Source organism: Atractosteus spatula, chromosome 4 (genome assembly GCF_055471065.1).
Source record: "Atractosteus spatula isolate fAtrSpa1 chromosome 4, fAtrSpa1.hap1, whole genome shotgun sequence".
In the NCBI taxonomy this organism is placed as follows: Eukaryota; Metazoa; Chordata; class Actinopteri; order Semionotiformes; family Lepisosteidae; genus Atractosteus; species Atractosteus spatula.
The window spans coordinates 5,334,247-5,351,516 of NC_142709.1; the positions used below are offsets into that span (position 1 = coordinate 5,334,247).

At 40.7% G+C, this 17,270-nt stretch overlaps 1 protein-coding gene across 1 annotated transcript; it reads right to left on the minus strand.

The window, feature by feature from the left end:
• Positions 1-360: 360 nt before the first annotated feature.
• On the minus strand, positions 361-17,034 carry LOC148835683 (oxygen-dependent coproporphyrinogen-III oxidase, mitochondrial-like). Its single transcript, XM_088913202.1, has 7 exons — positions 16,371-17,034; positions 14,201-14,344; positions 12,773-12,883; positions 5,549-5,690; positions 3,222-3,440; positions 2,115-2,219; positions 361-1,265 (listed from the first exon to the last, which is right to left on the minus strand). Exons 1-7 carry the CDS (start codon positions 16,900-16,902, stop codon positions 1,178-1,180), a joined length of 1,341 nt encoding a protein of 446 aa, XP_088769328.1. The 5' UTR covers positions 16,903-17,034; the 3' UTR covers positions 361-1,177.
• Positions 17,035-17,270: the final 236 nt, after the last annotated feature.

Genomic DNA, 17,270 nt, shown 5'->3' on the forward strand with positions numbered 1-17,270 from the left:
GAGGCATAGTGCCTATTCCATCATGTGAGCGTTGGTTAATTAACACTTGCTAAAAATACACGTTTATTTAATTAAATACCTTATTTTTGCACCGTGAAAGAGTTACATGAATTTTAACACTCTATATTAAACAAGCTATTGCAACAAACTATAAGATCAAGAGACTGTGGAAATCACTTAATAATTTTAAACTTATGAAATAATTCATCTTTAAAGATTCTTACAATTTAAAAGGAATTTAAAAGGAAATGTTTGCTTAAGGTCTACACATTCTCTTCTATTTCTCAGAATTATACTAAATAGTAACTGCGCATACAGTAATATTCCACTTACAATGAAAATACCAGTCTACCAGCCAACTTAATTGAAAAAGTGATGTTTTAATGGTGTTTATGTACTAAATCACAGTTTAAAATCTGATATTTTAAGACAGGAGAGGAAAATGAAAGAAAATGTTTCTAGGAGATAAGCAATTAACAAAATGTTTAAGGTTTTACATTCTAGTTAAGGCACACCGAAGACAACACATACAGTACAGGGATTTAAGGAGATCACATGGTACTTTCCAAAACTTGCCAAAAAAAAAGAAAAACTTGGTTGAAAAAGACTGGTAAATAAAAGCAAAATAAATTTAACCTGAAAGATTGCATTTTATTTTGCTCACACATTTGGCATTTTTTGCAATAATCAGACAGCTATCAAAATTAAATTTCCTTTCTTTGTACAAAACATTAGGCAAATTACTTCCATACTGCTGTTCTCTTATACTCATGTAGTTTGTCATCAGCTTTTATACTCCGCTGTGCTAAAGTTTAACACCAGCAGAGGAAAACCACATACAACATGAAGAACGGGACACAGACTATAGCCAGGCACGGCAACAACATTGCGTCACACAGCTCTCCAAACAGGCACAGGCAGTTAGTTTTTCACATTGCACAGCTTGCTGTAATCAAAGGCTTAATAAAAGTATAATCTTGTACACATAATTATAAAAATAGTTCTAAGCCATTAGTATAGTTTTTCTTGGCCTAGGTCTTCTCCAGCCGTGTTGCTGCTTGGCTCTCATTCCTGTCACGTAAAAGATTGCTGTTCCAAAAGATCTTTGGGAATATGGGCGGACTGCAGTTTGACAAGGGAAGCAGAGGAGCCTGGGAAATTTTCCGTCTCCCTCCGATCAGTGGACCCAGTTCTTCGGATTCCGCAGCACATCCAGCATTTCCGCTTCCCTGGAGCCCTTACGAGGCTCGTGCATGTACTCCCACCTGCGGGGAAAGCAAGAAGAGTTCAGCAGACAGTCAGAGGCGAGTATATTCCTCAGAATACATTGAGATTGTTAAAGGATTCCAACAAACCCTGGTACATATTATAAATGAATCTCTTCCTTTCCTTTTTGTTTTAGTCTAAAACGGGCAATTGTTTTTGTTCTGCCAGCCTGATTTGGTGTAGCCAATATTTGCTTTTCATGGGACAGCGCACAGGGCAGAGCGAAGTAGCAGACAGGCGCTGCTGTGCTGCAGAGAGCTGGAAGAGCCCTGACTGATTAATGCCAGCCTGCCCTGAGCGATATCCCACTGCATGGGCCTTCCCGGTCACAGAGATCACGAAGCTCAACCTGCTCTCGGACAAGGAGGCCACTCAGAGACACAGGGAAGCTCCGCTTTCTCAATAGAATGCATTCTCTCTTACCAGTAAGACCAATCAACTACAGCCATGGAACAAGCTGGATGTCCCATATGGCCCCCTCTCCTTTAGAACCTTATGCTCTTGTACAGACAAGAAGGCTTCGGGCATTTATTTTGTTGTGATTAACACATTTCTGGGCCACCAAAATTGAGCGAAATTATTAAGCACTTTAATTTTGCAGATGCATTGCTGTGCAGACTTAATCAAGTCTAGATGACAATATTACAATTGTCCTGTCTCTTCCTTACTCTTTCATTTTAATTTCAAAGCCTTTCACACAACAACAGTAGTAAGACTAACTGCAGTAATAACATTCACAAGATCTCAACTACAGTATTTCAATTCTGGTCACGTCGACCCTACATTCACAGGTGAACTGACACACTATCAATATGATAAGCAGGTGCCTGCATATAGCTTCTCCTCACCTGGCAGTCAGCGGCAGAGACATGAGGATGCTCTCTATTCTGGAGCCAGGGGTTGCTAGACCAAACTTGACTCCTCTGTCATAGACAAGGTTAAACTCCACATACCTGCAAAAAATAATCCAATTTGGTAATCATTCATTCAGAAGAAAGCTAGAATGCCTTTTCCAGAAGCCCTGTAATGCTGTGTGGTTAAACAAGATGGCTGGATGGGCTTGTTCCACACTCCCAAAACCTTTACATTTGTTTTTTTTGCCACCTTTGCAGCAGAATGACTTGGGGGGCACTTCAGTGCAGTCAGGGCCATGTAGACGTCCAGACGCCAGCAGAAAACACACAGGTGTGGTTACTTGTTCATGTGGGAAAGGGTTTCAGGGAAATTGTTTTTTTTTTAATTTACACTTAAGAGGAAAAAAGTGAGAAGGTGAAGCACTGATTAAAGGACATTTCTTTCCCAAGAAGGACCTATCAGGAGAAGATTTGCATGTTAGACAAGAAAGAGTTGTCAGATGTTGTTATTACTTTCCTATTACTGATAAATTATGCAAAGCAGACATGTCAAGTGTAATATTTCAATTATTCCAAATACTGAGAAAATACTATGGGTTTTAGTGAGAATGTTGTTTTTAAGTTTACAGTTACTAGGAGAAAATGAAACAACTGAAGTACTGAGAAAAGGGAAGTTTTCCCCCAAAAGGGGACAAGGCTTAGATGTTAGACCAAACAGCTGTCAGATGTTGCTATTACTGACCTATTACTGTTAAACTATGCAAAGCAGAAACACGAAGGGAACTATTTCAGCTATTCCAAATAATGTAATTACTTCCCTACTTGAAGAATGTGTCATCATAACCTGCCTCACTTCCAGCTGCCTTGCTTGGTGTTATGGGCCCTCGGATGGGACTTTCACAACCAGCCAGGGGAAAGTTACTCCAGATGCAAGAGAACGATGTCACGTGTGCAAATACCAAGCAGAACCAACGGAACAGAGCGTCTTGCGTAACGGGACCCAACAGAAGTGAACACTGCAGGGCTCAGAGCTGCAAAAGCGAGCGAGAGGCTGGAGCAGCTGTGTCCTCGGCCTGCTGCTCTCCTCCCCCGGCTCCTCACCTGCCTCGGCGCACCTGCTGCCAGCCCTTCTCCTCCGGGGTGAAGGTATCGCCCAGGTGCTTCCGCACGATGGGCAGGTAGCAGGGCACCACGGTCTTCGCACAGCTCCTCACGAAGGCAAACACCTCCTCCTGGGAGGGGGAGTCCAGGTCATCAAAGAAGATCCCCCCGATCCCTCTCGTCTCCCCCCGGTGCTTGATGAAGAAGTATTCGTCACACCTGCAGCACAAGGCAAAGGAATGGCCACAAACCAGCTCTGAAGCCTCATTCGTCATTAAAGCAGTAATATTTGACAGCGGTTTACACAATGAGGCTGGATGAATGTATTCAGAGCAGGTGGAAATAGATCATTGTGAATGTGCGTCCAGGAACGTGTTGTTTTGAGTAAACCCTAGCTTCATCAGAATAATACATTGTGAAAAGGGAGATATAAGATTACTTTTCAGGGAACATATCACATAATTCATACTTTTACAACCTTCTGCACCTTTTATAACCTGTCACATCAAGACATGCGATTCATTTACTGAAATTGCAGGACAACCGACTGTCCTCTATCAAACCATGACAATAGTTATTATGTTGTAGGTAGCCTTCTCCATTTACAGAGGAAAGTTTTATGACTTTTTTTTAAATGCCTGTAATAAAATGGCTTTGAAAGATTAAGAAAAAAAAGAATTGATCTATTACAAATTTAAGAAAACGATTCATATTTATCTCAAATGAGAAGTCTCAGTTTTCTGTTGATATACCATCAATAAAACTACTAAATGAGATGGAATACAGAACACTTTTACCCTTTATATTCCACTTCAGTGAAGGCAGTTTTGCCATTATGGAAAATTAAGTCCCTCTTGATCTCTGCAGGCTCATGACATAACTGGACACATTTTCACTACAAATGCACTGACCTTCAGTCTGAAAATGATTCTAAGCTAACATGTGAAAAGTTTCTAAGCTAACCACTAGTTGTTATTGGTCGTAACAGATAGTATAACACTCCACACCATCCAAGACAAAATAATTGATCAGCTACTTTCTGGCTGTAGGCTTTCTACCCCAAAAAACTGTACAGACAGAACATAAAGATTATCTTCAAAAGAACTCTAACTTTCCACTTTATCTGTCAGATACAGGCTTCAGGGTCACACCCAAAGAGCCCAGCCAGCCCACACTGTGCCATCACCTCATATCAGTCTAACAGTCTGCTGGTGAAAAGCCTCAACAGAATCAAGAGAGCACACTTAACCACCGTCGAGATCTAGGAACTGCACCACAGATGTACACACCTATATGCTTTAAACAGTTCAGAGTGTACTCAAATTAATTTAAGGTCTACAACACACTGCATATGGGAACTGCTATTTTATTGACTGATAAGGTACGACGAGTGGGGAAGGTTTAACAGTTCTAATATCCAGCTTTGTTCCCCCCAGTGTTCACTGCACTGAGCTCAGGTTTGCAACATCACCATTTCTTTGCAACCTCTGCCTCAATTGAGTATGGGGTTACATGGAATAGTTACTCAATCTTAACATGAAAAGTCACATTTTCCCTACACTGAGACTGAGAAATACATATTCAACCCTGAAATCTAACTGACTAAATCTAACTTTTCACGTTAGTATGTTAATGTTTCAGTCTTTCAAAATACTTTTCCTTCCTGTAAAGAAATGCTTATATGTAATTGCTTTAAATAGAAAATGACAGGTCCTTCCCTAAAACATCAATAAACCATTAATCAAAACATAAAGAAATGTTAGAAAAGGTTGCAACATATTCAATGTTTCAGCCAATAAGTTATATTTTAATCTCTCACATAGGGACACAAAACTATTCAACCCTTTTTGATTTTCATTACAATGAACAAATACACCTTCATTTGTATCACAGTACCTTCACTAAATTATATGTAGTTTATTTAATTTATATATTTATATGTAGTTTATTTGTGTATTGCATATCTGAAATACTATGTATACAGGACTAAATCACATTTGTCTTTAAGTTTACTCAAGATTGACAGGTCACAAACAGTCTGTGCCAAAAATGAATTGTTTGATTTGATCATTTAATGCAATTTCAAGGGACCATTAAGTTTTATGTGCTCTAATATATGTTTCAGAAATAAGGATACAAATATCTCCAACTACTTAATGCAATAGCACAAAAAAAGTTTAGGTTTGTCTTACTTAGTGCCAGTTTCTGGTAAATGCTCACTCACTCATTGACGTTTTGGCAACTAAAGCATTTCTAAAATTCTTTGGACCTCATGAGAAGACAAGACTACACAAAGGAAAAAAATATTCACATCTAGTTTTGTATACCATTTCTTGAAGTCTGGATAGTGCTTTGAGTTGTGTTTGTCACATGCCTCCTTCAGGGTGTTGTGAAAATGTACTGCATCTTCCTTGTCAAGATACACAGGCGTCAGGTCAGTGCCACCTCCAAACCACCACTGCTTCGTGCCTGAGAGATAAAGCAGCAGCACAATAATCAACAACTGTTCAGGAAAGCGTGAATCCGGAGCATCCCCCGAACTTAATACTTTAATACGAGAAATACATACTGATGTAACACATTTTGACTTCATTTCACTTCTTAAGATCATCAAAAACCTCAATTAGTTTTTGTAATTGCTGGCATTTTTATGAAGGCTTTCATCACAAAGTACAGAGAGTGGAATTTAGCCAGGGCACCAGGATTAGTCTTCTAAACAGGAATGATGGATCTTTCATTGTCATTTAGTTGGGACCCTAGACTGAAAGCTTTAGGGCTTCTGGAAGTTAAAATTAACTGAATATCAGTCACTCAAAACAGTCAGAATTGAATTTAATTTCATTCCACTTACATCCACTAACTCTTAAAGTATTTTTCGATTGTAGTTATACACAAAACACAGTTTTACATTCTTTTCAGTTTCAACTTGACCTTAAAAGAGAAATACGCAGTTGCTCCCACATCTTATTCTGCTTTGCTTGAGAATAAACTGTTTTCTTCTTATTTGAATTGTCAATTTAAGCAGAAATTTGCCAGCCACGTTTTGTCAGATTCTTTGTGTGTCAAAGGCTTAATACACAATATTTCACTCATTTTTAATGTATACAATTGTTATTAAAATTACTCTGTATTGTAAATACTTTTGAATGTTTTGTTAATGTGGTCATGTTCATAAAACACCTCATGGTAACAATGCTTCCTCTAGAAAAACTGGAAAAAATCAAGCATCTTATTTACTACATAATAGGAATTTCATAGACAGTGAAAATTAAGATCTTTTGTCTTAATCACTATCTCACCTGCAAACAAGCTGTCAAAAATTTCATTTTGCACAAATAAGATTGATTATTTCACTTAAAAAAAACCAATGACAGCCTACTGCTTTGGATTACAAGGCTTTTACCTCATGCTGTTCACATGATCGAAGAGCTTCATGACATTCTAGCTTTCTATTTTATCCCTTTTTTAATAAGGTTAAACTAATTATCTGGAGGGAGGCCAGGAGACTGAGGCATTTTAAACTAGTGGGTTCTCCGATTTTCTCACATACTGAAGACAAACAACAATATGTTCATGTTTTTCCAGTATCAACTTTATAAATAAATCTAGAGTACTGCGTACCTAGGTCAACCAATCGCAATAATATCAGCTGCCCATTCTGTATTTCGGGTTACATGACTGCCTTAGGTAGTTAATTATAAATCTTACTGGTGACATACTTGAAATTACTTCATTACATATCTGTTTAAATAGTTACACCCACGTTACCACAGATCTACAGAAAATGCCAACCCCTAGTAGTTCTTGGAAATAGGAAAAAAACGGAAGCAATTCATTCTTTGAGGTTTTTATTTTCTACTGCATGAGTGTTCAGAAAAAGGGAAACCATGTAATTCGACTGGTCATTAGGTAACAACTACAGCGAAAAAAAATCTTTGTCTTCCTCTCTTATTTTATCAACATTTTTTTTTAAAGATTGATAGATTCATGTTTGGGCTGATTTGCGATTTAGAATTTACTGAACATTACAAGAAAGAAATTTCAAGTACCTGAGTTGCTCTGCCACTAAAGACATTCAGTCACCCACCTGCTCAAATGCTACAGCTGAGAAGTAGTTAGTTCGAGATTAAAAAACAAAATCGTCTGACAATTCCTAGGAGGTCCCAAATGTCTGACTGAGCCCTACAGAGGAGATTATCTCATCTAACTCTCTTGAGTTTTCGGTTAATTATTTCCTTACATATAATTTCCTCAAACACTATAGATTTATGTGCAAGATATCATTGGCAATTCTTTACATTACGGTTGGAAAACATGAACATAGTGCTGTTTGACTTCAGTATGTGAGGAAATAAGAAATTTCTACATGATTGCTTGCAACCTATCTCTACCTCGAGTAGACATGTTGCTGGGCAGCCAAGTCTTAAAACTGGCAAACCCAGACTGGAGGGACATATAATAAAGAAAAACATTTCACTATAACTAAAGGTTTGAATGAATATTAAATAGGCTAAATAGAGCACCTTAACAAAGAAACAAGATCTAGGGCGCAGATACTGGGATAGAATGCTAGACAGCAGTATAGAAACACTCTAGAGACAGAGCAATAAATCAGGGTTCACACTCATCAGGAGAATATTAGAGAAAATGGCTTCAGCTGTCAGTGAGCCACTTTCACTGTAAAAGAGCTAAACTCAAAAGGAAGGGGGTCTAATCCAAAACCAGGGCTTGACCAGTTAAGTCTCATTGTGAAACCTCAGGCGGTGTAACATACACAAGCAGTGTAATCCATCTACTGGTTCAGAGGCGACACTACAGTACCAAGATTCAACAAAGTGCAAAAGCAAAACCTGTTACGGATCCCGAGGCGAAACTAGCAATTTTCAAAGAAGCGTACAAAACGAACTAGCTACAGATGCAGCCATTCAAAGTGCGCGTCACAGACACGTACCGCAGGTGACGTCGCTCAGTATGACGCAAGATGACGCGTGGCACCGCAGTACGTGATTGGTTGACCGACAGGGGCACTCGTGGTCCGTTGGTCTGTCGTAGAAAGACTTACAGTAAAAACGTCTTTGCTGTGCCCGTTGTAGATATTGAATTTTACCACTGAAGGGAAATCTTAGTAGCTGAGCATAAAAAGAATAGGAGCATACTGTAACGCGTGTGAAGGCCATAAACGATATTAATTTTGGAACATAAACATACAGTATATACTGTAGCTGGTCTTGGTACTTTAAAGAAAAAAATACACACCAGTATTCCATTTCTCCCTAAACATTTTAAGCTTTGAAGTCTTTAACTAACATGATACCGGAGTCAACAAGCATACTTTTAGAATTTGATTAAAAGGGAATATAATATGGAATCGCGTATCTAAAGAATTTAATAACGGTATTCGTGTGCTGCGACAGGGCTGTGTAGGGCTTTTTCGCCTGCCTGTTCATGCGAGCTGTCTTCTAGCCGACTGGTCTAGGTGCGTGACTAGCAACTGGGAGGTTGTGTGATCGAATCCAGCTGGTGCCGGACTTTTCTTTTAACAAACATTTCTTCGAAAAAATAGAATAGCGATATTATGGACAATAAATTGACTTTTATATTTCAAAATATCGCAACATGAACGATATTTGCGATATTTTGAACATATCTTCCCTTCTGACAGCGGTTCCTCCTTCTATTGTGTGTGTGTGTGCAACAGAGTAAATTTTTATAGAGAAATGGAGGCTGGACAGTATGCGTTACAATATAAACATTTATATTGATTTAAATCGTGTTCTGATTTAAATCGCAAACGCGTGTTTAATTATGTGTTTTTTAATCATAATCAGGCTAATGCATTTCTACATTTTCTGTATGAACCAGCTTAGAGGTTCATACAGAAAGACAGCTTGTGTTTAAATTGAGTGTAAGGTAATTTATGCTTCTAAAGTCATGGTCAGCATTTATTATTGTACTGTGCTGTAAACTTTTTCTGTGCCTAGTCACATTATTTTATAGCGTTTTTATTGCGTTATTAAATCCGGTGGCGCTGTGTGTTAGAGTAGTTTCCTGACTCCCTTGTCACATGGTCTGTGATTGAATCCCATAGAACTATGACTTTATTTTTTAACAAACATTTCTTTGAAAAAATGAAACGTTTCCCTTGGTCAGAGATTAAATAAAACCTCACTCGCACCAAACAAATTTATATTTCTAAATATCACAAAATACGTTCATTGTCTTCCAATCGAGTCGAGTTGACATTGGAAGCCTGCCACACCCGGACTGTTAAACCAACGCATTAGCACGTCAAAGCCCATCGAGGGTATTGAGCCAGTATTGCCTTTAGTATTCCCCCCTCTCCCCTCAATTCAATTCAATTCAAGGTGTTTTATTTGCATGACAGATGGGTACAAGCAGTGTTGGGTATGTATATTGTAACGCTTACGGCAGACAGGCACTGTGTAAGAGCCGGCGCACCAGAGCAGCGCACCGAGGGAGCGTCTGCATTTCTAACTTAGTTTTTAAAATTAGTCAAGCAATATGAAGCATCTCCTTTTACTTAGTGCCTGAGCATAAAAAGAATAGGAGCATACTGCAACGCGTGTGAAGTCCATAAACGATATTAATTTTGGAACTTAAACATACAGTATATGGCTGGTCTCGGTACTTTAAAGAAAACATACACACCAGTATTCCATTTCTCCTAAACATTTTAAGCATCGAAGTCTTTAACTAACGCGATACCGGAGTCAACAAGCATACTTTTAGAATTTGATTAAAAGGGAATATAATATGGAATCGCGTATCTCAAGAAATTAATAACGATATAATTATATTCATGTTGCAAAAGAACTGCAACGGACATAAAAACTCCCTTGCTTTTAACAGAGCGTTCCATAATTTCTAACTACGAAAATGCCAGGTGAAAGGATTTGTAAACATATTTTGTTAAAGCAAGTCAGAACCCATTCAGAGCCTACATTACATTTTAGCGTTTCATTCTGAGCAGAAGACCCTCACACCTGAAGAAGGGGGAGGTGTTTTTCGCTGGAAATCTCGCCTGCTTCTACTTTACAACCGGAGTGCTGGCTGTGACGAATTAAACCGGTATTACAGGTTACAATCACAGACCATGTGACATGGGAGTCAGGAAACTAACACAGCGCCACCAGATTTGATAACGCTATGAAAACGCTATAAAATAATGTGACTAGGCACAGAACAAGTTTACAGCACAGTACAAAAATGCTGACCATGACTTTAGAAGCATAAATTGCCTTACACTCAATTTAAACACAAGCTGTCTTTAGCCCTCTAAGGTGGTTCATACAGAAATGTAGAGATCCAGGCTCAGAACACACAGCTTCATTAGCGAATACATATGCAGGACAACTAGAGAAGACGTTTTACAGAGGATGGATTTTTAGAAACATCCCATCAGTGACATCACTGAAGTCAACTCCTAGGTACTGTAACTGTCGTGTGGATAGTTTCACAAGAATCAGACAAAGGTTTAAGCATCGCTTGTTCTAGATAAAACTGCAAAAAAAAACAACAACCCATAATGTACTTCTTTGCGGCTCTGTTTGCCCAAATCATATATTCACAACGTGAAATCTAGAAAATAATATTACGTAACCAAAATCCGCAATATGGAAACAGAACCTGTGTAATTGTTGATAGATGATGTACTCGTAACATTTTTTCAAGACGAACTACAACATTTAAAAAATGACTTGTATGTACTTGATATCTCTAATCAATCCACGGGTCCCAGCACGAAACGAAAGTAAAACGCATACCGTTTCGCGCTTCTTATTAGTTGCTCAAAAGTAATTTGACCGTATGAAATGCATAATATAAACCTAGAAACATATACGTGAGTAGTACTTAAGCACTGTAGTATCGGTGTTAAGACATACCTCTCAAATACTGTAAATCAAGTTAAAAATATCTCAAGATTCTGGTCATAATGAAACCATGTTTCGTGTATGTTTTCTTTAAAGTACCGAGACCAGCCATATACTGTATGTTTATGTTCCAAAATTAATATCGTTTATGGCCTTCACACGCGTTGCAGTATGCTCCTATTGTTTTTATGCTCAGCTACTAAGATTTCCCTTCAGTGGTAAAATTAGATATGAATATTCAATACTTAAACGGGCACAGTTAAGACATTAAATATACATATACATACTGTATACAGTACAGTTTGCATACGGTAATATGTTTATGTCCCTAAATCAATCTCTTTTATGAGCATGTGAAAGGCATGGTGAATCACTGTACTTTGCATGATTGGAAAAAAATGCGTGATTGCGAAATGCTGTGGCGTTACTTTTACAAAGACGGTCAATGAAAAAAAGAATGTGGACCAGGGCAATACTTTGAGTTTACAGCTTGTCCAAGGTCATTTATTATTAATACTATTATTAATATCTTCGTTAAAGACTTTGATGGCTACAGCTCAAACATGAGAGGTTGAGCTTTATTAGCTCCACCTTGCGGAAATTCCGGATACTATTATTTTGCTAGCGGTATTTACCGGTAACTCGCGGTATTTACCGGTAGCTTGCGGTAGACTGCGTACAGCGTACCGGAAAATAATGCGGTATCGCCCGCGCATTTTGAATGGCTGCATCTGTACAGGTCCTGAGGCTAAAGTAATATGTATAATCAAAGCACGATATTGATTGCTCCCGTGTCAGGGGCAGAAGTACAGCAGGTTTTATACCTGTCTCTGGCCAAACAGGACCAGCTGTTAAGTTCAATGTAATAGTAACAGAGAAAGTAGAACTGCTGAAGGATGCAGATTTAAGGCCTGAAACATAGCCGGAGCTGATTAATTACTTTCCTGAAAGAAAAATAGGGTCTTCGTTCATATCTGTCCTCTTGAACACACTACCCCCTTGAGAGGATCTGCCAACAAGTCAACAAAACGCAAACCAGAGCCCATTTCCTAACAGGGCTCTCTTCTGGCACTGGTCAAAACAGATCTGATAAACAGTTCTACCCTTCCTTTCAGATAAGAACATCAGGCAAGACCAGATGCAGTTCACAAAATGTGCTGGTATGACACAAACAGCAGCTGTAAAACTGTTGAGGGCCTCACTCAGGTGAAATAGATCTATTCCAATCATAAAGAAAATGCATACAATGTAAATTGTTGCTGAACTATAATGCTTTTTCAATGAGTACATGACATGGTACAATACTCATTCTCTTCTAAAGCCAAAAATGACCAAAACACGTTCATGAAGAACTATTCAGTATGGAAAGAAAATCTAGAAACACAGAAGAGAAAGCAGCAAAACCAAAAAAGAAGCTGAATATCAGAAAGGCAGTTTGGCCAAACAATGGCTTTCATGCAGCGTGATCCATTGTCTTCTTCCAATCAAAATAATACACCGTTTAAACTGAAAACAGTGACTTGGAAACTGGTAAATTGCACTGGGGCACTGCCAGTTCACAGACAGAACGTTTCTGACGGCTCACTCCGACACTTGGCAAAGGGTGGAACGAAACCATACCCATACTGCATCGTGCTGACCAGATCTGTGGACACTTACCATCAGCCTCTTCGATTTCAAAGTATCTGTAGTTGAAGTGCACCGTAGGAATATGGGGGTTTTTAGGATGGATAACTGAGCTGACTCCCATGGCGCAGAATGGCAGCTTTCCTGAAATGTGAAATTAAATACAGCTGATCACGGTCTTGGCAAAAAACATGACATATATTAATGAGCAGTTTTTGGGTTGCAAACAGCATTACACATTCTTTGAGAAGTTTAACAAAAAGTGCAGTCTTGGTGCCAGAAATAAGCTGACAACTAAACCATCAAACATTTAAGACGGGTGTCCGCCAAGTGTGTCAACCTATGAAGGTGCTCACTCCAACCTGGTAGCACTGACATGGATGGCCCAAGAGGTAGTGCACAACAGCAGCCCTGCTTGTGTCTCTCGATTCCCAGTGAAACAGTGACCTCTGACCTGCCTCTCTTCCAGTAGGTGTTGAGCATCCAGAGCTTACAGGGTTTCACAAATTGAATGGCTGGATGGACAGGTGGGTTAGAGAAGCCTGCCTGCCTGTATCAAAGCCCTGTGTGATGTTTATTTTCTGTGAATCAGTGGGAAACCGAGGCTGCAGTATCCCCTTTCCAACGTTAGGTGGCAGTGAAAGATATTGGGAGTTACGCAACAGTACAAAAGCTCACTAAGGGAATCTGCAAAGAGTATGAAGAAAACCTTGCTTTTAGGAAAAAAAAAATACAAGAATTGGAAAAAAAAATGTTTTTTATGTGAAAAACCATCTCAAATTGTTCTGAAAATTGATGGCACATATTTGTCCTGTGGAGGAAGTACTTCAGGCAAAACCTCATATTAATGAGTCCATATTTAATGAAAAAACTATTTGACAAGTTAGCCTAATGCCTTACAATCCACAAGCCCTACATTAGAGAAGCCTACATACCTCTACATGCAGTAAAACAGGATAAGACTGGCAAAGGCGGACACCGCTATTGCTGATGTTGAAGATGTGACCTGACCCTCTACAAGTCATACAAAAAGCTTTAAAATGATACAAAGATTGGATGTGTTGCGTTGTAGTACAGATAAAACATCTGCTTTCAGCTTTGATCAGCTTTGATAATGTCTTCAAGGAAGCTGACAATGTTCAAGAATTACCACTTTATCACTTTATTTTACTGTGCATTTGGATTTCTTCTTTCTCCACAGGACATGCATCATGTTGATTTCATTTTTTGTTTGCTGGTAAAACTAGTAACACATCTCCATACTTTACACAACAAATTCCTGCAATGGGCACTCTCATTATGAAACTGAATTTTGAGCTCCTCTAAACAGGCAGAATTACAGGAAAGCCTAACAGAAGCACGCACATACTTGCAGTGGAAGCAAAAGGCTGTTTCCTTCAAGCTCCCAGAGTTTGCAAACCTGTCGCCTCAATGACCACGTGCCCGACATTGCGACATTACCATCTTTCCCTTTGAGAACCTTCCCCCTGCTCCTCATCTGCTTGGCTGCCTCCTCCGTCAGGTGTCCGGACACCACGGACACATTCACCCCAGCCTTCTCGAACACCCTGCTGTCCTGCAGCACACAGCTCACCCCGCCGCCGCCTGAGGACAGGAAACACCGTTGCGTGACTCGTCCGCTCTCGCGTCCCGGTGCGGACACGCGTTCAGAACACCTGCCGTTGTAAACACGGCACGTACTGCATGTGTGCTGTAAATGCATTTTCGACCTGTAAACCTTATTTCCTTTATTTTATAAACGGAGGTGCATTTCTTTATGTTCAAGCATGACAGAATTCATTTAAAAAACGATTCTAGACAGTAAGAGTAGAATCTTCTTATTTTTCTGCTCGGCCTGTTGATTGGATCTTCGGAGAAGAAAAAGAACATTACACGGCACACGTGACGATGCAACAAATGTGAACACGCATCATGGTATGCCAGGCTCGGCACCTAAACAAACTGTAAAAATCCAACATTAATATAAAAAGAGGAAGGAAGGTGAAGAGCACCAGAGGAGGAGGAGAAACCAGAGCTATGAAATAGAGAAAAAGAGAAAAAAAAGTGAAAGGACAGAAGAGGGAAGGCACCGTTCTCAAGGTCTTTCAAATGTCCGAAGCAAACAGCGAGCTCTTAAAGAAAGTTAAAAACGTCTGCCAGGCAGAATTAAAAATGTGCAATTAAGCCATGGAGGTGAAAACCTTTTTTTCCCCCCCAAGGTGGAGAAAGTGCATCACATCCCTTATCCAGCGAGTGGAAGTGGGTACAACGGGTTTGCTCCAATGAAGCAAACTAAAAAAATCAAACGTCTCGCTAGCGAAGTGGAAAAGGCCAGGGTGCCTAACTGAATATCAGATAAAATGGGATTATGAGGGACACCAAAGATAGCTATTAAGAGGAGAGGGCTTGAGGGGCACATCTAAAAGTTTTGAAGGAGATAGATTTCCAAAATGACTTCAGTGCCGGACAAGACCAGCACGTGGAGGAGAGTAGCAGGCCTCTGCTTGCACTTATCACACCTACGATCCAAGTTTGGGAACTTTTTAGCCAGTTTAAGCTTTGGAAAGTGGAAGCAGTGAACTATTTATTTTCACAAAAGATGTACAGCGTTCTCCAAAAACTTGATTCTTTAGGTGATTCACCTAGAGCCGTGAAAAAAACATACATCAAGGCAACAGCCTCAAAAGCTCTATGTTTATTAATGTGCAACAAGAACAGGACTGCTGTGATGTTTCGATTGTTGATGTCGTTCAGACGATACAGCATACTGATGGGTTAATGCTTTCCACTCAGGCATAGTGCTTAGTGCATCAGTGACCACAGCCTGGCCATAGAAACTGGGCGACACAGGCAGACCTGGATGTCCAGAGAGGACAGGCTGTGCTCCCACTGCCAGCGGGGAGAAATAGAGACAGAGGTGCACTTCCTACTGCACTGTAACAAATATTTTGGGATTAGAGAAACATTCTTCCCTAAATTTACTAATCTTATCCCAGAATTCCCACACAGGTCCCAATCCTGCCGGGAGAGGGAGGAGGGAAGTCAGTTGAACTGGCAGCCCAGTATGTGATCTCCTGTCACAGCCTGAGGAACAGTGAGTCTGTCTCCCAATAATGCTCCATATGTTAACGTATTGTAAATGTCTGTAAATGTCCATAGATTTTTGGTTTATGTTAATTTTATTTGTTTTGCTTTGGCAACAATGATTTTACAAATTGGTCATGGCAATAAAGCATTTTGAATTGAATAGTGTTCGTTATTCTTATTAATATAAAGAAGGTTCTGCGGCGTTTCTGATACACAAACAAGTAACGCGACAAAGTTTTGACCGGACCAGTACGCGCTGTAAATCTGTACAATGTAACTGGGCGCACTACAATACAGTACATTCAGGTTTCAGATTCCCACCCGCCCACCTACCGGTGTGCACTTGCGAGGACTGCTAGCGGAAGGCTGTTACGACATGGCATCGCGATGAAAGTCATATGTTCACTGACATGAGGAACTGCACGTAGCCCCGCGTCAGAGCACCCAGACAGCACCCAGCGACCGGGGAGCAGGCAGACAGCACCCAGCGACCGGGGAGCCCCCTCCAGCCTGTGCCACCCGCCTGAGAAAACACCCGACTTACCTTCTTTCCTGTGCCACCTGTCCACCTTGAAGGCGCCGCCGTCCACCTCGGCCAGCGCTTTGCAGAACTCGGCTTGCGTTTCCATGATCAGCATTTCCATCCTCGTGGTCATGTCGTCCTTCTTCCTCTGCAGGTCCCTGACGTCCGTCACCGGCGCGGACATGAAACCCTTGCACCTCTCCAGAATGTCGCCCTCCGCCGCGTCGTCCCGGGGCTTGGACTTCATCTCAGCCCGCTGGAAGTGACACACGCCGGCCAGGAGCCCGGCCACCGCCGCGGCGCCGGCGGCCACCAGCGCGTTCTTTCCGTAGCCCCTGCCTGCCTCCCTACCTGCCACACTAGAGGACCATCTCACCGTGCCGTGTCTGAAAGACGACACACCCTTCGGCGAAACTATGGTTCCGAGAGGGTAATTCGGCACAGCTGGTTTCACATGCGAGGTCGCAGCCCTCTCGCCTTTATATAAACACACGAAAAGCCTTCCTGCGGAGCGGCCCGTCTTATTCACCCCAAATAGAAGCACGGCAGACATACTGTCTCTAACGTCCACTAAATTGCAGGGTTACCAAAAGCCAAACCGCAGAGCAGCGTGAACTGCCTACTACCCCCCGCAGCGTACCACTTCTTTTTCAAAACTAGTTGCAACAGCGTTGACCCAGCGATAAGTTCAACCACACAGCATCATGGGAAACGGAGTCCGTGTTGCCCTTTCGCCCCTTTGCTGGGGCGTCCTGTTGGGGAAATTAAACTACAAACCCAGAAGCCCGTGCGCCGCGGTAGGGGGTGCAGATGATAAGAAGTGGCCGTATGCAAAGATAAAGGGGAAATCGTCTGAGGCGTCTTACTTTAAAGAAGACACGGTGTTCTGTTTAATTATGTCATTCGTTAAGTGTTCGTTTC